The sequence below is a fragment of the Tachyglossus aculeatus genome, chromosome 2 (assembly GCF_015852505.1).
Source record: "Tachyglossus aculeatus isolate mTacAcu1 chromosome 2, mTacAcu1.pri, whole genome shotgun sequence".
NCBI lineage: Eukaryota > Metazoa > Chordata > Mammalia > Monotremata > Tachyglossidae > Tachyglossus > Tachyglossus aculeatus.
Genome location: NC_052067.1, coordinates 63392541 through 63413637, shown reverse-complemented (window position 1 = coordinate 63413637; position 21097 = coordinate 63392541). Strand labels below are relative to the sequence as shown.

General features: G+C 42.1%; 1 protein-coding gene across 5 annotated transcripts in view; it reads left to right on the top strand.

Moving 5' to 3' along the window:
• ARID1B (AT-rich interaction domain 1B) overlaps nucleotides 1-21097 on the top strand; it is a 541437-nt gene that overhangs the window by 279640 nt on the left and 240700 nt on the right. For 2 of the 5 annotated variants that reach the window (XM_038762785.1, XM_038762793.1), the window contains exon 5: nucleotides 16988-17029. The exons of the other annotated variants lie outside the window; for them this stretch is intronic. In XM_038762785.1, coding sequence (XP_038618713.1) covers nucleotides 16988-17029 — 42 coding nt within the window. The remainder of the gene's footprint in view (nucleotides 1-16987; nucleotides 17030-21097) is intronic. 5 annotated transcript variants of the gene reach the window in all.

Here is a 21097-nt window from a genome sequence, read left to right as displayed (position 1 = left end):
GGGTATGAAAAATTACAATGTACGAAAGTGCTATGGGTGAGTCCAGGGTAAATTTTTGTTTTCTAAGTACTAAGGTCATTCTTTAAATAATAAATGTAAGGGGTGGGGGGAAGTTTTTCTGACACTCCCCTTAAGCCAACTCAGACTCATTCTTTGGATCCTGAACTCCAGTATGGGGAAGATTGATGACTGAATTTGTCAACTACATTGTACTGTAGCATTTCTTGGAAATGGAATGAAGGTCACTTTTCTTTTGGTTTTTTTTTGTTGCTTTTTTCTTTTAGGTGAGTGAAGATATTGCATATTTGGCAGCTTTGTATTTGGCACTATTATTTTTCAGTATTTTAGACCTATGTGTTAGAACCATTCAAAATTTACAAAGGAAAATATTGGTTTAATTTGAAACTGAACCATCAAAGGTTACTATGTGCACTGGGGGATTCTGGCCTTTAAAGTCAGGGGATATCCAAGTAGTATACACTGCTCCCCCATCTGGCTATCCCCAATTCTAATACCTAATAAGTTTCCTGGACCTGTCCCTGCCTACTTCAGGTACAGGTTCCTAAAGTCCTGTAGACTGTAAGCTCATTGTGGGCTGGGAACATATCTACCAACTCTGTTATATTGTATACTCCCAAGGGCTTAGTACAGTGCTGTGCACATAGGTGCTCAATACATTTGATCGACTGACTACCTGCCACCAATTATTCTTTTCTTTGCCAGTGCTGGTGGTGGCAGAGTAAATATGTTTTTAGTCAGCTACCCAACTGTGCTAGGTTACACATTCATCCTCTTCTTTTTCCTGGTAAAACGGGCATGACGCTGAGAGATTATTTGAAAAGGCCGTATAGCAGAATTTGTGCTGGTCAGCTTTTGTTCACAAAACGAGGTTAAGAATGAGAAAAACAGTGAAACAGCTTTCATTACCCACTGTCTCGCCAAAAGTTTCCCCCTTTTATCCAGTTTGGTAAGTCTTTTCTGTTATTGACAAGATAAACTCACCCAGGACAGCCCTGAAGACAGCTTGGTGATTGCCTGGAACATCTTCCCTCCTCAAATCTGATAGACAATTACTGTCCCTGCCTTCAAAGCCTCACTGAAGGCACAGCTCCTCCAAGAGGCCTTCCCTAACTAAGCCCCCCTTTACTATTCTCCTACACCCTACTGTGTCGTCCTGACTTGCTTCCTTTGTTCATCCCGCCCCCAGCCCCAAAGCACTTATGCACATATCTGTAATATAATTTATTTATATATATTAATGTCTGTCTCTACCCTAGACTGTAAGCTTGTGGTGGGCAGGGAATGTGTTTGTTTATTGTTGTATTGTACTCTCCCAAGAGCTTAGCACAGTACACTGCCCATAATAAGCGCCCAATAAAATCAATTGAATGAATGATTGACAGAGTTGAATGAATGATTGGCAGAGTTGAATGAATGATTGACAGAGTCCTCAACGTCCTTGTTAATTGACAAAGCCAGTGTCAATGGTGGTCAGTCTTCCAAGTCCAGGAACCCAGTGGCTCCTTGCTTGCGCCTCAAAGCCAGTGAGGAGACACGAGTGAGATGGGTAGAAAGAATTCCTTTTCAAGAGGAAGATTAAACTGACTATTGTTAATTTTCTGATGATATTTTCTGCGCCAGTCTGGCCCTGTGCAATACCATGTAATTTAAAATCTTTTTCTTCCTTTCCCTCCTCCCTCCCTTCCACACCTCTTAATCTGACCCCAGACAATTTTCTCAGAGCGTTAAACTTTCTTTGACATTGCAGCCATTAATAGAGAGCTAGGTCTAAAATATCTCACATGAGGCAGGAGAATGACAGGGCACAATGGGGGCTAACATACCACCATGAGGAGACAATTTGGTCTCCTGATTTGGGATTCTCTTCTGTAGGGGAGGGGAGAGATAAAGCCCATTGCTGGGTAGGGACCGTCTCTATATGTTGCCAACTTGTACTTCCCAAGAGCTTAGTACAGTGCTCTGCACACAGTAATCTCTCAATAAATACGATTTTATGAATGAATATATGTTGCCGACTTGTACTTCCCAAGCACTTAGTACAGTGTTCTGCACACGGTAAGTGTTCAATAAACATGATTGAATGAATGTCATGTATAAAGAATTAAGAAGTCACCCCTGTTTAGAGCGTCTTTCTTCCCTTGAGTGTTCTGCCTCCACTTGGCTCTGGTGATTGATTATTCTTGTTTAAGGATCTAAGAATCTTCAGACTCGTGCCTGCTAAGCAACAAGGCAATGTTTTGGGAGCCATAGATAAAATTTACTAAAATGGTCTGTGGTTAAATTTAAAATGTATCTTGAAACATGTTTTCTTTTTCCTTTCAGGTACAGCATGTCTTTCAGAACTAGAGTTGGTTGTATATCTAGAGAACATAGCAAACTTTGAAAGGGTTAAGATATATTTTGATAAAGGGTCTCAAGCTGAAAGCCTGATTCCAGTCCTCTTAAAACAGATTTAGTAGAAATTCTCAAACAGCAGGAAGGAAATGGCTTCCCCCTTTTCTCCCACATCCAGACTAAAAAAACACCAAAACAGCACACATGTCCAGAATAATGAGGTTTAACCAAACGTTTTCTGAGCCATGAAGCTCTTTTTTCCTTCAACATAATAGAGATTTGTTGAATTCTTTCTAACAATTTCTGTTCTTGAAACACCTTTTCATATCCAGTGTAAGCAATTAACGCCTTCTTCACAGCATCCTATGCCCTTGATACATCTGTTACATCTGACAGATACTTTCTCTGTGTTTGCCACCTCTGCCTAATATACCCACAATAGCTACAGCACTAAACAACTTTGCAACAACTTAGATGTTTGTTTCATTTCTTTTGTCTAACCCAGAAGGCATAGAAAGCCATGGAAAATGTGACAATGTGCCTTAGCTGGAATCCTGGCATTTTGTACTTGTACAAATGTGTCTTTGGTCATTCAAAGACCCTGCATTAACATGAAGTACAATATTAACCTTAAATTTTTGCAGTTGCTAAAAAATTCTATCGCAGGGAAGATTTTCTTGATGGTCATCTTTTGAGAGCCGTATGCTAATTGAAAATAAGGGAAAGGACTACTTGAGTGTTTTTTTGTTTGTTTGTTTTTTTGTTGGGGCATTATTGAGGTTTTTGAGAGAGTACACACATTGTTTTAAGGGGCTTAGAATTTGTTTTAGTAAATGAAAAATTCAGAAAATGCCTGGCTACAAAGGGAAGGTTTGTCAAAATAGCATGAAATTAAGATGAAATGAATATGTCTAATGAATTGCAGAAAAATTCTCTGAAGAACTGAAGGAAAATATTACATCCATATTTAAGTCATTTTAGCAAATAGGCTCTTTGATGCCAAGAAAGTCAGCTAGGACAACCATCAAACATCCCTAGAGTAGTAGAGTGTGACTGTGTGAGCATTTATAGGGCCAGTCATTTGGAGCTGAGGGAGTGAGGGAGTAGTCTTTTTCCCAGATCTAACCTGGCACTCTGGGTCTCACAGTTTTATCAAAGAGAAGTGAACAACAGAAGAATGTGTGTACATCAGGAAAGAGATTCCCAGTATGAATGTGTTGAATGTATAAGCGATAATATTTAATTATGCATTCTGTTGATTTTATGATAGCATTATAACATTTTTTAAATTCATGTAATAGTATTCCATTTCTTTAGGATGATTTGGTGTATATGTTATGTAACATGAAGGGATTCTTCTTGGTCAGTCAATCAACCATACTTATTTAGTGCTTACTGGGTGCAGAGCACTGTAGTAAGCTCTAGGGAGAGTATAATATAACAGAGTTGTTTTACCTGATTTATTTTGATGTACCTGGTAGTAATGCAAAAATGAATGATCAGTCTTGTGTATTCCTATGTGCATCATGTTCTCTGGCGATACACCGTTGATGCTACCCATATTTTCTAGTCTCATGTCCCATTTACCCTCATCAGGAGTCCATGTTCACCCGTTTCCCCTTTCCATTTGTAGGGGCTAGCGCTCCATGCTTGCTGCATAGAAAATGATCTGGGGGGAAGGGAGTCGGGTGCTTTAGGTATCATGGTTCTCAGTTGAGCATTGATTATGTACTCACTATGCTAGATGCTACAGGAGGATGTGGAGAACAATTTTTTGTTTTAAATATTTTGGGGAGCATTGATTCTACTCAACAGTATTTAGCAGTGAGACATCCCTATGTGCTCTTTCTACTTCCAACTAAATATGGAGCTGTTTCAGCAAGCTGCGCCCTTGAACTGCTGTGTTGTCTGAACATGCTAATAAGGAGAATGAGGAGAATTAATAAGCAAGTGTGGGATGCTGGCTAGGTTTTGCATGGTTTCTTGAAAAGCTTTCTAGCCCTTTTATGAATGGCAAAAACAAAAATAGTGAAAAGAAAACAGCCACATCTCCTACAAGAATGTAAATCATGCCATTCAGTTTGGGCAGTTCAAGGGAGATGGTTCTTTGCTCTAATATTAGCAGTGTAATTCATCTCCATTTGCTATTTGTAGAGCTAACTCTAATGGTCAGTACCTGCTTTTTGCCCCTTTCTACGTGCAAGGTTTAGGCAAAAATTAATTCTTATAGGAAGCATTGACCTTCTGTAGTATCCTGCCTGCTGAAACAGGATGGTAATCTTTTCTCCTTTATCAAGGGCCCTAGAGTACTATCCTATGTCTTGAACTAGGTAATTTTTGCAGTTTATTCCTTCTGTTACAGATTAGGTGTAGTCTTCAGGCACCTGACCTGCCCCTTTGGAAAGCTACCAATAGGCTGTCCCATCCCTTTGGTCCAGGTTGGACTATTCCTGCTTTAAGGTTACTTTGAAGTTTAAGAATGCACTGAAGCACGGATTCAACCCCCTTCCATTATGCCTTTTTGAACATCAGCTGTGGAGAGCACCACACTAGGCCCTGGAAAGTTACAGTCTCCTTGGCCTCACATAGCTTGTCTCTACAGGGAGATTGAAGTAGGAATAATAATAATAATAATAATAATAATAATAATAATGGCATTTGTTAAATGCTTACTATGTGCAAAGCACTGTTCTAAGTGCTGCGGAGGATACAAGGCAAGCCGGTTGTCCCACGTGGGGCTCACAGTCTTCGTCCCCATTTTACAGATGAGGTAACTGAGGCCCATAGAAGTTGTGACTTGCCCAAGGTCACACAAGTGACTGAGCACCCTGTGGGAGGCATCTAGCACATCCTATCTAGTCTTACACCTTTCATTCAGAGGGCATTCAGTGGGTCACTGGCTAACCCTGGCCTCCTACAGTCTTTTGGACTCTTGCTTTTCATGTGTGTCTTATGTCCTTTCTTCGTATTAGGGTTGATGTGGGACTGGGGCATCCACAGGAGCACTCCTAAAAGGCCTCTGGGTTAATCAGCCCATCAAAAGTATTTGTTGAGCTCCTGCTGCTGACAGAGTCCGACTGTGATTGGGAGAGTATACCAGAAACAAAAGGCATGGACTCTGCCCTCAAGTTGGACACAGTCCATGTACCATATGGGCATCGCCGTCCTCATCCCCCTTAGAGATAAGGTTACTGAAGCACAGATGAGTTAAATGACTTGTCCAGGGTCACATAGCAGACAATTGCTGGAGCTAGGATTAGAACCCAGGTCCTTCTGACTCCCAGGCCCGTGTTCTATCCACTAGGCAACACTGCTTCTCAGGTATGTGGTTAAATAATTTTGTTTGAAAGTCAGCAAGTATGGAAGTGCTATAGATTGTGTGAGTGCCTAAGTGCCAAAGTGGTAGTTGGGAGGAGAAAAGAATAAGGGGAAATTTCATTGGGGGAAGCAGGATTTCAGGAGGGTTGTGAAGATGGAGAAAATCGGTGGGCACGGCGTAGTGAATAGAGCATGGGCCTCTGAGTCCAAACGTCATGGATTCTAATCCCGACTCCACCACGTGTCGTCTGTGTGACCTTAGGCAAGTCACTTCTCTTCTCTGGGCCTCAGTTATCTCATCAGTAAAATGGGTATTGAGACTGTTAGCCCCATGTGGGGCAGGGACTGTGCCCAACCCGATTTGCTTGTAGCCACTCCAGTGCTTAGTACAGTGCCTGGCACAAAATAAGTGCTTAACAGATGCCATTATTATTATTATTTTTATCATTATTATTATTTCTACCAACTCTGTTATACTGTATTGTCCCAATTGCTTCATTCAATAAATGCAATTGACTGATGAATCATGTTGTGGCCAAATTGAAATAGGGGGAGAGAGAGTGTGCCAGACAGGAAGAAAGGCACAAGCAGGGGGTTAGTTGGCTGTCGTGGTGGTCAGGGAGAATGTTAATAATGAAGGTAAGAATGTTAGAAGGTAAGCTTTGGTTGGGTGAAGAGTACCAACTAGGATGTAGTGGGGAGAATAAAGCTGGTAAGTAAGAGAGCTCTGTTGAAGTGCCTAAAAGCCAAAGGACAGGGATTTTATTTGATGCGGAGAGAGATAAGTAATTATTGGATGGTTCTGAGAAATGGAGTGACATAGCCCAGGAAGCAGAATGAAGTATAGACTCAAGAGGCTGAAGACTGGTTCGGGGGGAAGGGGGCTGATTAATTGTGGCATTGGGCCTACTCTGTGTTAAGTGCTGGCACAGATATGTGAAAATCACATCAGGCAATCTAAGTCCCTTATGGTGCTCACATAGCTTGGCCTTGTTATGGCTGCACCTGGACCAGAGTGGTGGCTGTTTGGATGAAAGGAAGGCGAGGATTCAGTAAACGTTGTGGAGGAAAATCTACCACAGTGTAGCGACAGGGTGAAAGTGGGATTTAAAAAAGGTCAAATACGCAAGGATACTATCAAGGCTGCAGCCTCGTGGGACAGGGAGGGTTGATAGTATTGTCGACAGTGCTGGGAAAGTTAGAGGAGTAACTTTGGGAAGGAAAATGCCTGAGGCATTCAATTTTAGAAATATTGAGCTTAAGGTGACAAGGAAACTTTCTTATGGAAGTTGTCCTGGAGGCCAGGAGTAATGTGAAGGTTGCACAGGTGTTGAGAAATCTGGCCAGGGAGAATAGAGTCTTCATGGAGTGATGGCCATGAAAACCAAATCATAGAGGGTCAAGAAGGGACTTGGAGTTGTGACAGCAGATCTCTAAAACCCTTTTGAGGTGTTTGGACAGATGTGGGGGCAAGGAGATAAGATGATGTCTAGGTGTGCAGCGAGATCCAGAGAAGCCTTCATTCCTTAGTCCTTAAGGGTTTAGAGAGAAGGATTAATTCTTCAAGTCATTAGTGCCTATTGGACTCTGAAACTTTTGCTTCACAAGATTGAGATTGTTTAGGTGAAAATCACCAAATTAGAATTCAAGTTAACCATTTTGTGTTTAGGGCAATTGGCATAGGATTAGAAACTCTGCTGAGAATTCATCTGACAGATAACTCTGTGAAGGCACAGTAATTACGGCTTAGTGGAAAGAGCACGGGTTTGGGAATCAGAGGTCATGGTTTACATTCCCGGTTCTGCCATTTGTCAGCTGTGTGACTTGGGCAAGTCCTTAACTTCTCTGTGCCTCAATTACCTCATCTGTAAAATGAGGATTAAGACTGCAAGCCCCATGTAGGACAACCTGATTACCTTGTATCACCCCCAGAGTTTAGAACAGTGCTTGGGATATAGTAAATGCTTAACCAATACCATTATTATTATTATTATTATCATCATCATCATCATTATTACTAATCTTGGCTGGACCAGATTCCCAAACAGAATGAGGGCCAAAGTTGCAAAGACTAGCAGCTGAAGATACCCAAACAGATTTATAGTTAAAAAGTTAAAGGGACTGAGAGTTAAAGCTGCAAATGCATAGCTTGATTGTCTGACAACCAAAAGTCAATCACCATGGGTTTGGCTGAATAGCAGCCCTAAGATTTTGCTTGGGGGAAGTGAATGGAAAAGGATTTAAACTAAAATAGTCCCTAATTAGCTCACCCTAGTTCCTTCTTGTCCCAAGAGAGACAAATACATAACTTCATACAACTTCTTCAGGCTGGATTCCAGGGAAGCATACTGACAAACCCAGCACAGCACCAGAAACTAAACTTCAAGCTTTCTCGGTGGAAAACCACACCCTGTCTCTAAAGGGGGTTGAAATCTCTCTTTTGGCAGAGAAGCCATTTTCTCCCCCAGAATGTCCCAATACCTTCTAGGAAGTGCATGCAAAACCAGACCCTTTGCAATTGTGCACTTATTTTGGGTGGCTTCCTAACTTTAAATTTTCCTCCAGTTCTGTTTGCTTGGGTTTGAAAGCAGAGTTTCAGCTCTGACCTCACCATATAACAGGGTCCCCAGTACTGCTTTACAGCAGCAGTTTCTTAAATACCCCTAGTGGCTAAAAATATTACATCTCACTAAATGCCCAACTTCCTAACTAATATTAATTTAGGGTAAGAGAAAATAGTCTCTACTGAATAAACAATATATAAGATAAGAAGAGTAGACTATATGTCAATTATATACAAATAAATCTCTCACCCTCATTGAAATTCTCAATGATAGGGAAAAGTCAGACACTGTTACCTTGTTTCATATATAAGAAAACACAAATTGCTTAAGTGCAATTGGCTTTTAACATGTTAGGTCAAGCTGGGGCAGGAGGCCTGCTCAGCTGACTCCAGTTCCAGTCCTCATTTCACTTAAATACTCTGCTTGGTTATGTTATTCTGAATGGTTAATGACACATTAAATCATTTTATTGAAATATTATTTAGAATGGGAGATGAGCCAGGTTATTCATGGCTTGAGGTGGCTTTAGGAACCTCACCCTGAAAGTTGAAGAAGTGGTTGCTTTTCCTTGCTGCTCACTGATAAAAGGAATTCAGAGAGTGGACCAGGCTGCAAAATGAAAGAGTTTTATGATTCGACCTTTATTTGATAGAACAAGCTGTAAGATCCTTACATCCTTTTGAATCAGGAGCAAAACTAACGCAAAAAATTCTTACGAGAATGCCCACGACATCACACATGTTCCTCAGCATGAGATGTTATCAGAGGCAAGACTGGGTTAGCGGTAGACACAAAATAAAGACAGAAGAGGGGGTGCCGGGGATAGAGGCCAGATGCTACACTTCTTCCTCCGTTTCCTGATCCCAGGCAGGGAACAGAGATCCCCAGGAATGTGCCTGGTGGGCGCAGCCTTTGTGTGTGTGTGTGGAGGGGTGGAGTTTGTGTGTGTGTGTGTGTTTGCATATTTGTGTATGTGTCTAGCTCCTCCCTTGGCAGCTGCTTTCAGTGTGGACAGAGCCCCAGTTTGGTTCCTGCTGGGACCTGAAATCAACCCCTGGGTGGCCGAATGTGTGGAGGGAAGTGCCATCTCAGTGGTTTCCAGGCTGTATGCTCCTCCCTTCCCTTCCCTGCTTTTCTCCCCATCCATAGGAATCTTTGGGATCACCTCTATGCCCCGGCATGTCCTCCTCTCCTGCCCCGAGTACCCCAGCTACAGTGGCTGCCATCCCCTACACGCCACCAAAACAGCCCTCTCAAAGGTCACCAATGCCAGATCTAACTGCTCCTACTCTATCCTGATCCTCCTCGACCACTCAGCTGCCTTCGATACTGTGGATCACCCCCTTCTCCTCAACACGCTATCCAACCTTGGCTTCACAGACTCAGGACATCTCCATCTGGATGTCTGCCCACCATCTAAAACTCAGCATGTCCAACACTGAACTCCTTATCTTCCCTCCCAAACCCTGCCCTCTCCCTGACTTTTCCGTCACTGTAGATGTCATCATCATCATCATCATCATCATCAATCGTATTTATTGAGCGCTTACTATGTGCAGAGCACTGTACTACCATCCTTCCCGTCTCACGAGCCCGCAACCTTGGTGTCATCCTCGACTCCGCTCTCTTGTTCACCCAACACATCCAATCCGTCACCAAAACCTGCTGGTCTCACCTCCACAACATTGTCAAGATCCACCCTTTCCTCTCCATCCAAACCGCTACCTTGTTGGTAAAATCTCTCGTCCTATCCCGACTGGATTACTGCATCAGCCTCCTCGCTAATCTCCCATCCTCCTGTCTCTCCCCACTTCAGTCTATACTTCACTCTGCTGCTCGGATTATCTTTGTGCAGAAACGATCTGGGCATGTTACTCCCCTCCTCAAAAATCTCCAGTGGCTGCCTGTCAACTTACAAATCAAGCAAAAACTTCTCACTCTCAGCTTCAAGGCTCTCCATCACCTCACCCACTCCTACCTCACCTCCCTTCTCTCCTTCTACAGCCCAGCCCACACCCTCCGCTGCTCTGTCACTAACCTCCTCACTGTACATCGTTCTCACCTGTCCCGCCTTCGACCTCCGGCCCACGTCCTCCCCCTGGCCTGGAATGCCCTCCTTCCACATTTCTGCCAAGCTAGCTCTCTTCCTCCCTGCAAAGCCCTACTGAGAGCTCACCTCCTCCAGGAGGCCTTTCCAGACTGAGCCCCCTTTTTCCTCTTCTCCTCCTCATCCCCCCTGCCCTACCTCCTTCCCCTCCCCATAGCACTTGTATATATTTGTAAAGATTTATTATTCTATTTACTTTACTTGTACATATTTACTATTCTGTTTATTTTGTTAATGTGTATATAGCCTTAATTCTATTTGTTCTGACAATTTTGACACCTGTCTATATGGTTTGTTTTGTTGTCTGTCTCCCCCTTCTAGACTGTGAGCCCATTGTTGGGTAGGGACAATTTCTGTATGTTGCCAACTTGTACTTCCCAAGTGCTTAGTTCAGAGCTCTGCACACAGCACTCAATAAATATGATTGAATGAATGAATGAATGAATGGCAGGAAGGAGGAAGATAGGAGGGAATGGGCGGGACACCTCTGCCACCTCTACCCTACAAATAGCGTCACCAAAAGCAGGGGAGGGGGCAGGAGGAGACCAAGGGCTCTGGAAATGAGCGGCTGGGTGGGTAGCAAGGTGGCAACTTGCCAAACACATTACACCCCCAGAGTCTAGCCCAACTCCCCCAGCAATGCTCATTTAGTGGAGCAAGTGCCCGGGCACTGCAGACCGGCCTCTCCGACTCTGCCATGCAGGCTCAACACCTGAACAGATAGACCAGCGGCACTGCAGGCAGCCGCTGCATAACATGCTGCAGCTCCGGGTCAACAAACATTCCGTGCTGCTCTGCTGTGTCCTCACCCCAAGTATTTGTATCATATTCTTGTGAGAGCTTAGTGCAGTGCTTTGCACACAGTAAGTGTTCAATTGGTATGATTGATTGACTGTATAAGGATCCAACACCTTACTCCATGTTGAGAAGCAGCACAAACTAGTGGATACGCCTGGAAGTCAGAAGGACCTGGGTTCTAATCCTGGCTCTGCTGCTTGTCTGCTCTGTGACCTTGGGCAAGTCACTTCACTTCTCTGTGCCTCAGTTCCCTCATTTTTAAAATGGAGATTAAGACGGTGAGTCCCATGTGGGATGTGGACTGTGTCCAATCTGATTAGCTTCTGTCTCCCCCAGCACTTAGTATGGTACCTGGCATATAGTAAGCGCTCAACAAATACCATTAAAAAACAAACAAAAAACACTGTTGTATCCAGGAGTCCAATTCTTCACTTCTTCCCCTGCAGCAGAGAAGAGATTGGCAATTATAACATCAAGGAGGCAACAACAAAGGGGGAAATTATTGCACCCTACATAGTGCGGGCACGGAGCTGTGTGATGTGACTGCTCTCTTGTGAAAACATTGAAATGGGGACGGTGGGTGTGTGCTTTTGGCCTTTTGGCTGGGAACACAGTGGTTACTGCTCTTCTCCCTCTTGCATATTTCATAATACAGTAAGGATAATGGTATTTGTTGAGTGCTTACTGTGTCCCAAGAACTGTACTAAGCCCTATGGGGTAGATACAAGACACTCAGCTCATTTTTTTTGCACATTTAAGAGAGGCACATGTGGAAGGAATATTGAGGTTGAATGCTGTTCAGGGAGCAATTCCCCAGAGTAAGGAGGCTTTTGCCTGTTCTCACTGGAGATAAGGGAAAGGGCAGGAATCATTGGTGTCTCCTCTATAGGTTCTGAGGTCCAATGTAGTCCACTTCTGAGACCAGACCAAAATTTCCTGAAAAATTGTGGTTCATAAGACCAAGCTATTTAGGGCTTTTTCAGTTGAACTGATCTTAATGTATCCACTTCACGTATTTCTGGGGTTTTTTTGTGTATAGAGTGTGGAGACTAAAACCAGGGGAGAGAGGGCATCCTGTTCACCCAATCTCTCCAACTCATCCTCCACCCAAAAGCCACCTCTCTACAGCCCACCCACTCCCTCATACAGCCTTTTCCCTCATAATTATAATGATGGTATTAAGCGCTTATTATGTGCAAAGCACTGTCCTAGTAACACACATCTTTCAGGCAAGTGTCAAAAGAACCTGAAATCTAATCCCAGCTCCTCTGCTTGTCTACTGTGTGACCTTGGACAAGTAATGTAACTTCTCTGTGCTTCAGTTACTTCATCTGGGAGATTAGTCTTGTGAGCCCCTTGTGGGACATAGACTGTGTGCAACCTGATTAGGTTGTATCAACCCCAGCGCTTAGTACAGTGCCTGGCATGTCACTGCAGACGGCACTGCCATCCTTCCTGTCTCACAAGCCCACAGCCTTGGTGTCATCCTCGACTCTGCTCTCTTTTTCACCCCACACAGCCAATCTGTCACCAAAACCTGCCGGTCTCACCTCCACAACATCGCCAAGACCCACCCTTTCCTCTCCATCCAAACCGCTACCTTGCTGGTTCAATCTCTCATCCTATCCCGACTAGATTACTGCATCATCCTCCTCTCTAATCTCCCATCTTCCTGTCTCTCCCTACTTCAGTCTATACTTCACTCTGCTGCTCGGATTATCTTTGTGCAGAAACGTTCTGGGCATGTTACTCCCCTCCTCAAAAATCTCCAGTGGCCGCCTGTCAACCTACGAATCAAGCAAAAACTCCTCATTCTCGGCCTCAAGGCTCTCCATCACCTCGCCCCCTCCTACCTCACCTCCCTTCCCTCCTTCTACAGCCCACACCCTCCGCTCCTCTACCGCTAACCTCCTCACTGTACCTCGTTGTCGCCTGCCCCGCTGTCGACCCCCAGCCCACGTCCTTCCCCTGGCCTGGAATGCTGTCCCTCCACACATAGGCCAAGCTAGCTCTCTTCCTCTCTTCAAAGCCCTACTGAGAGCTCACCTCCTCCAGGAGGCCTTCCCAGATTGAGCCCCCTTTTTCCCATCCCCCCTGCCCTACCTCCTTCCCCTCCCCACAACACTTGTATATATTTGTGCAGATTTATTACTCTATTTATTTTACATGTACATATTTACTATTCTATTTATTTTATTAATGATGTGCATATAGCTTTAGTTCTGTTTGTTCTGATGATTTTGACACCTGCCTCATGTTTTGTTATGTTGTCTTTCTCCCCCTTCTAGACTGTGAGCCCGTTGTTGGGTAGGGGCCATCTCTATATGTTGCCGACTTGTACTTCCCAAGTGCTTAGTACATTGCTCTGCACACAGTAAGCGCTCAATAAATACGATTGAATGAATGATTGAATGAATTCAGCCCCCGCTATAGTACCTGCAGTCTCGCTGCCCTCTAAAGGGAGCAGTTCCTCAATAGCAATGGCTGGGATTTCCTGCTACCCCCAACCCATCCATCCACCCCTTCCAATCAGGAATCTTCCTTCCCTTGTCACTCCCCACAGATGCCAGCCACTTAAAAAAAAATATTTGTTAAGAACTTACTATGTGCCAGGCACTGTTATAAGTGCTGGAATAGCTACAAGCTAATCAGGTTGGACATAGCCCGTGTCCCACATGGGGCTCACAGTTTTACATTTTTACAGATTAGATAACTGAGGCATCGAGAAGTAAAGTGACTTCCCCAAGATCATACAGCAGACAAGTGGCTTCTGGCTCTCCTCCGCTTTCTCATCTGCTTCCTCACTACTTCTTGAGTGCGGATTGGGTAGATCTGGGGCCTTGGGAGTGGTGGAGACTGCTAAGGGCTCTTCCAGAGCAGTGGGGAGGTGCCAGGTGTTGCAGAAAGGAGTTTGGGGTGGCATATCTGGCCATGTGTCCTCTCCGCTGGGGTATCCATAGAACATATCAGTCATCACCCTGGGAGCTGGACCAGATTCAGGAACTGAGCCAAGCATTCAATTATCCCTACTTTTAGGCCACACAGTATTTAGGGTTAAAACGAATTATGGAAGTTCGCTTTTGATTTAGTTTAGAGAAAATCCAAGAGGCTGTCATCATTAGTCGACATTATAACAGTGGGGTTGGAAATGTGTTTCCCTCCTGATGATTCCTTGTGGAGTCCTCCTGATGATTCCTTGTGGAGTTTACTGAATGTTACCTGAAAATTTTATCTGGAGGTTGAAATACCCTCTCGCCCCCACTAGAGGGGGAATTTCTCCCAGCCCAGCTATCGAGCTCTGGAAAACAGCAAGGGGAAGCTTACTACTGTGGCACCTTTGCTGTCATAAGGGTTAACTTGGTTTTGCTGGTGAAATCAGTTGGCTTTTGCAGCTTCCTAAAAAAACCTTGTAAAAACGAACAGGAAGGAGTGTGGAAAAAAATGAATGAACATCAACACAACTGGCAGATTGAAACTTTGCTGGACCAACTACAATAATGATGGCATTTGTTAGGCTTACTTAAGCACTCACTAACTTAGTTTTCCGTTTCAGGATTTGCTAGAAAATCCAAGCTCTAAGCAAGTGACCCTAGGATTTTTAGCAGTATCTATAATTTAAATTTCCACCTACTCGGATAGACATTTGAAACCCTGGGAGAGTTTCCAGTTGTTACAGTGAAATAACAATAGTGTTAAATCTATAATTTTATTTTACTCTTTGGTAACATAGTGTGTTGCTCATTGATGGATTAGTAGAATGTGAAATTCAAATTGGTAATAATAATTTTGGTATTTGTAAAGCACTTACTCTGTTCCTAGCATTGCACTAAATGCAGGGATAGCTAGAAGATAATCATGTTAGACACAGTCCCTGTCCCATCTGTGCCTTCCCAGTCTAAGTGGGAGTCAGAACAGGTATTTATTCCCCAGGTGAGGAAACTGAAGCCCAGATAAATTAGGTAATTTGTCCAAATTCACATGCCAAACAAGTGGCAGAACCAGGATTAGAACTGAGTTCTTTGATTCCCAGGCCCCTTCTCATTCCACTAGACCACACTTTTTCCAAATCATGCTGATGTAAGCGTCATTTGTGGGATTTTATTTTTCAGCTTGATTGGATATGTTTGAAAATGACAGCAAAGCCCAGATATGTGCCTTTAAATAATGTGTGTACATAGTCTACACATTACATTTCTGTAACTGGAAAAGAGTTATCCAGTCACTGTCGCTGCCTCATATCGTTACCCAAAAGATGTCCTGATGTTGTTCTCACTCTTCACTGTCAAGTATCAGATTAATCAATCAATCAGTTGTATTTATTGGCCACTTACTATGTGCAGAGAACTGCATTAAGCTTTTGGGAGAGTACAATACAACAGAATTAACAGACACGTTTCGTGCCCATAACAGGCTTACAATCTGTTGGGGGAGACAGACATTAATAAGAATCAATTAAAGTGGTTATATGCTCTTGATTCTCTTGGATTTGGAGATAACAGTTGTTATAGAAAACAATCTGTAAATTTATTTATTTATTTTTCATATTTTTCCTTGTGGGGTTTTTTGGATGCTTTACATTTCTCGCTGGAAGCTGTCTGGATGGAATTCTGGGGCTAAGTCAATAGAACTTAATGCTCCCATGTGTTACTTCTTAATCATCCACAGAGGGCTATTCATCCTCTTCCTTTTTCCCCTCCCCAGGGGTGAATTTGGAAGAAGCCGATTTATGACAATGTTTTGATAATGATACAGATCATCTACCATGTTTTTTTTTTCTTTTGAAGACCACCACCACCAAAGGCTTCAGTGTATTTTTAGACTAAAATTTGCTACATGATGTTTGAAAATTTTGAAATTTTGCATCCACCTCCCCTTTTTACTCACCACTGTGTATTTGTTCTATTTTTCAGTATTTAGTAATATTGGTATTTATTAAGCACCTACTATGTACCAAGCAGGGTACTAAGTGCTGGGGTAGACACGAATTAATCAGTCAGAATCCCTTTCCCACATGGGGCTCCCACTTAAGTTCATAGACCAGGTTACTAATAGACAAGCTGAAGTGAACAGGTAAAATTTTATCTTTGTAGCTCCATCAGTGCAAGCCAGTTTTCTTACCTCGTAACTCACAAGACTATCAAGAAGCAATTTTGGAGTTTTGGCATCAGTTAGCTGTTTGTTCACTCAGATCACCTTGGCAGTCTCCGTGCTTTGCATTCACAGCCTCTGTTTCAGGAGTTCTTGCTTTGCAGCATTCCAGAGTTTCAGGAAAACTCTGCTCAGGACAGGACAAGAAACTACTAGCAGTCTGCAAGTGTGATGAAACTGCTTTGAGAAATGTAGCTCCCAATTACAGCCACTTGGACTCTGAATCAACACAAGAGCAGTAGGCATATTCAACGCCTTGTGATTTGAGTTGAATTTTGCTGGGATTCAAATGGTTTTAGTCCTTCCTCCCAGGTAGTTTTGCTTAACAGGTGTTCCTTTTGTCTTTTGGTGGTTTCGTAAAGAGCTTGTCCCTTTGGCTCAAGGCTGAATTTTGTTGTGGAAGAAGGGAGTTTGCTGTGTGGTAACCGTGGCGTGTACAGTGGAAAATGTAGATCTCTTCCTTGGCTTGGATGAGGAAACTCCAGCTCTTGAGTAGAGTTCATGGATCTCCTACTCTTGTCAGAGGTCACAGATAGATGCATGAGATAACCGTGTAAGCTTTGCCATGTTAGAATCCTCTTTTAAGTTATGTCAGAACTTCAAATGTGAGGCTAGGTCTGTGCCCTGGGTTTTGGGGCTAGACTCAAGAGAGGTTTTTGATAGTGGCTAAATGATTTTTTTTTCCTTATAATTTCAGGTTGAAGTCTTGGCCTCGGAGGATGCAGCCTTTGGACTCAAGGTGTGTAGTATGATGTAGTGGTATGATTATCTAGGTCTCATCAGTCCAGAGAGTTGGCTCTTATGACCCAGAAAAGAGTAATTTCTTATCTAATACTTGGGGAACTGTGACTCTGACCTGCATATTCAAATACTTTTCTTTAGTGCTGGAATTAAGAATGAAATAGGGAGAGTGTTTTCTTGCTTTTCATTCTTGTCTTGAAGAGACACAGGAGACATAGGGAGGAAAATCTAGAGGTTTAATGTTGGGCAACTTGGAATTTAAGTTGCCTCAAACTCAGAGTTTGATTGTTTTCCCAGATTTCTAGTTCTTTGGATGTAAGCACTGTATATTATTTTTCACAGTTATTATTCGGGTTGCTCATTTTAGTTCTTGATTGTGTATTTCCCAGCAGTGATAAGTAGAATTTAGAAGAATCATGCTGTAGCTTATAGTAGAGTACGCAGCAAATATGATTTACTCACATTTTTCAGCATACCCTAGGTTTCTTGGAAATGTTTCCTGATAATATCTGGAGGAAAACATTTGGGAGAGATGATTGGAATGGTTGTAATACTGTACAGTAGTCATCTTAAAGGGCATTCTGGTTCTAATGGGATGTGTTTCCGCCAGGAAAACAGAGAAAAAAAGTGAGAGGAAGAGGGTAGGAATATTAACATTAGGACATGTTGTAGTAAGTGCTCATTTCAGCTATTGAAGACTGTAGAGAGAGGTTTCCATTTTCTTTTGTAATTTACAACGGGAGGTATAAATACCTACAGAGTCCTACACTGTTCATGTGACCAGGTTGGGCAGTGGCTCTGGCCAATGATCATTTCCATGATTGTAAAGGGCAACTAGGAATAGCATTTTGTTTGCCATTACTGATGAGGGGTTGTTGTTTTCCTACCAACAAGAAGCACAACTGAGAATAAAAGAACTTTTGCAAGTTTACAAATAAGACCATAAGCAAAATTATTCTGCGGGGGGAAAGCCTCAATTAACTCTTTATAAGTATCTAAATATTTATGATAGAATAACTTAAGGTTATGCCCTTATGTGCTATTTCATGTTGAGATATCTGCTAAAATGATTTAAAATAAATTATTAAAAATAAATAGAGCTACTTCAGTATTATTTGAAGTATTTAACATATGGTAGTCTGCTGCATTTTCCATTCTTTATTTAATGCCCAGCATGCATACAGAATATTCATTGAATATTTAATAAACCTGGAGGGTCAGCTCTTGTGAACTCATCTCCATAATCCTTCATACTGGCTGGGTAAACAGAAGAATTACTGAAGATTATTGTAGCCAATACCTCTCACAGTTTGATCCACTGTGGAAAGTGTTCTGCTTTTGTTTTATGGCTAAACTTTCAAGTTGATTTTCAAGTCTTAAATTCAACCTCGAGGAGATCACAGTTTGAAATTTCTTTTTACACCAATAATTGTAATGCTTTGTTCCTTTCTTGAAGCTTTTTCTTTGGCAGATTCAATTGCAAGTGGGTGTGACCCATAGTATTAAAAGTGAGAATCTCGTGTTTTTGACTTTGAGACTTTTTTATATTGCAGCCGTGATTGCTTTGTCATTTTCTGAAGCCGAGGTGTTGCTCACTCGTTCTAAATTTGTGTTTCAAATTGTTTGAATATTTCGCAATGAAGCCTTTGTTCAAATAGTCAGAATCAGGGTCGTTTGGCTCTTGGACTTAGTTGATTTTATTACCTTTATCAGTTTCTAAAGCTTCTTTCATGAGCTTCTTTTTAACCATGATCCCCTGAACCATATTTAGTGCATCTTCAATAAAGGCAACCCCTTCCTCTTTTCTTTCCTCCTCCACAGTCATCTAATAGAGCAGCTTACTTTCATAAAGGTAATCTAATAAGCAGTTTGGGTGGGATGTGGAAGTGTTTATGGTCTATTAATTTTTTGGGCTGAGAGTGTAGCCAAATAGTTTTGTAGACACTATTGGAACGCTTTAAGTACATAAGTAAGCTCAAAGACACTAGTAGGAGATACATACTGCCGAGTATATCATTCTGAAATACAATTTTTGAAGGATTATAAGGATTGTTTTAAGGTACTTCAGAAGATTTTTCGTTGCTATTTTTTGTCAATAAAAAGGCTTCTTTTAAAATCAGACATTGCAGGGTTGATATATCAAAAACACTAAAAATCTGGCATGCCTGATGTGAAATTGATTATCTGTTTTTATTTCCCGTTCTGGATAATTGTTGCAAGTTTAAACTGTCAATGTTCAGTAAAGCACTTACTTGCATGTTGTATTTAAATTTGTCTGTGGGTGTAGAGCTAGCTGAAAATTAAAAAAAAAACCTAAATGAAACCAGCAGATCAAATGAATAAATCCTCTTTCTTAAAACCAAAAATCAACATATTTAATTATTTAGGTGTTTGCCCATGAAGCATAGCTAGAATAATTAACGAGATAGTTTTTGAACCCTTTGATGTGATTTTGTACATGTATTTGTAGTCAAATAAATTGTGCAGTGTTTGGGTCTTTTCCACGCCAAGTGAAATCCATTGGCCTCTGACCATACGGAATTTAGAAGAACTGAAAATGAATGAGCATAATTCCCAAACTAGCTCTAAAACGACTTCATTCTCCACAAAAATCTCCTGAATTGGCCATGATAGGGTTCTTCTGGGCAGGACTAAGCCTTCAGATGTGAGGGAGATTGGGCACTTTAACTAGGCCAGTTCTCACACTCATGAAAAATGAGGCCTTCTGCCATCATCTTTATCTTCTACTTTTCTCCTCTGACAGCCACTTTTGAATTCCTAGGAGTTAACTCAATTTAGAGTTTTCTTGATAAGTTGCACTTTTCTCTTCCCATTTTACTCCCTGTATTTCCTTGTTTTTTTTTTTCATATTTGGAAATTGATTATACTCAGTTACCCCATAATGCAATTGTTGTGCTCTTGCATAGCCCTATTAAGGAAAGCTTACATAGTAGTACTCACCAATGTGTACATATTGTTTCTTCCAACACCGTGGCCTAACCTACCCAATCCAAATAGATCCACGATCTCAGGTGATCGTTCCCTAATTCCCTAACAGCATCTAGCCAAAACACATAGTGAAAACAAGTGCTATGACAGAACTGAGCGAACATAAACTTTATAATGTCTACAATAAGTCTTTTAAAGCAGCCATTGAATTTTTCATTTTCTTACCTTACTATTTTTGCATCTCTAGGAATGTGTGCTTCCCAGATTTTGCAACAGATCACTGAGCTACCTCCAAGTTTTCAGCTACATTTCAAACGAGTAAATGAAATGGTTGATTTTTGCAGGTTATAGGGGAAGCATCCAAGCAGCATAATATGCCCACCAAACATAAACTGAGTGGTCATTTGGAAAGAAGAGTCACTTATTGCATTTCTTGTATTTCTTTTCGTGGATATATGTGAAGAGGAGGAGTGACTGCCTGAAATTTGCCGAATGGCATTTGCTGTTTATAGACATCTTAGAAAAAAAGGATATTTGATAGTACATTGATCATCCCTTGGATCTGACAAAACTTTTTATTCATGGGTTTGCTGAGAGGAAGATTGAGCTTAAAATGGGGCTTTTTTTGAGGGGGGGAGCTTTTTTTGTGGCTATTCCAGTTCCATGGAGGCTGACTTTGTAGGATTTAGCAAAGCGAGTCATTGGACGGCAATCAATCAGGCATTGTATGATATTTATTGAGCACTTGCCGTTTGTAGAGCAGAGTGCTAAGCACTTAGGAAAATACAGTACAACAGAGTTGGTAGGGGAAATCCCTGCCCACAAGGAGTTTACAGTCTACAGACTGGAAGGCTCTTGGTAGTTTCCTAGTGATCAACCAAACATGATCAGGAATTTGATTTTTGCCTGTCCTCTTAAGGGAATTAAATATAGCCATCTCATGCTCTAGGAAAAGGTGTTAAGAGACAGGATGGGAAGGAGAAACTAAGACTGTGTGACACTTGGCATTCAAGTCCTTTGCCCATGCCATGGCATCTTGGGATCGTGAGAGTGGCCTTCTGTGTGAACACCTTTCTACTTCCTTGACCTAAACCTTTCTTGGCCTTTCTTTTTTTTC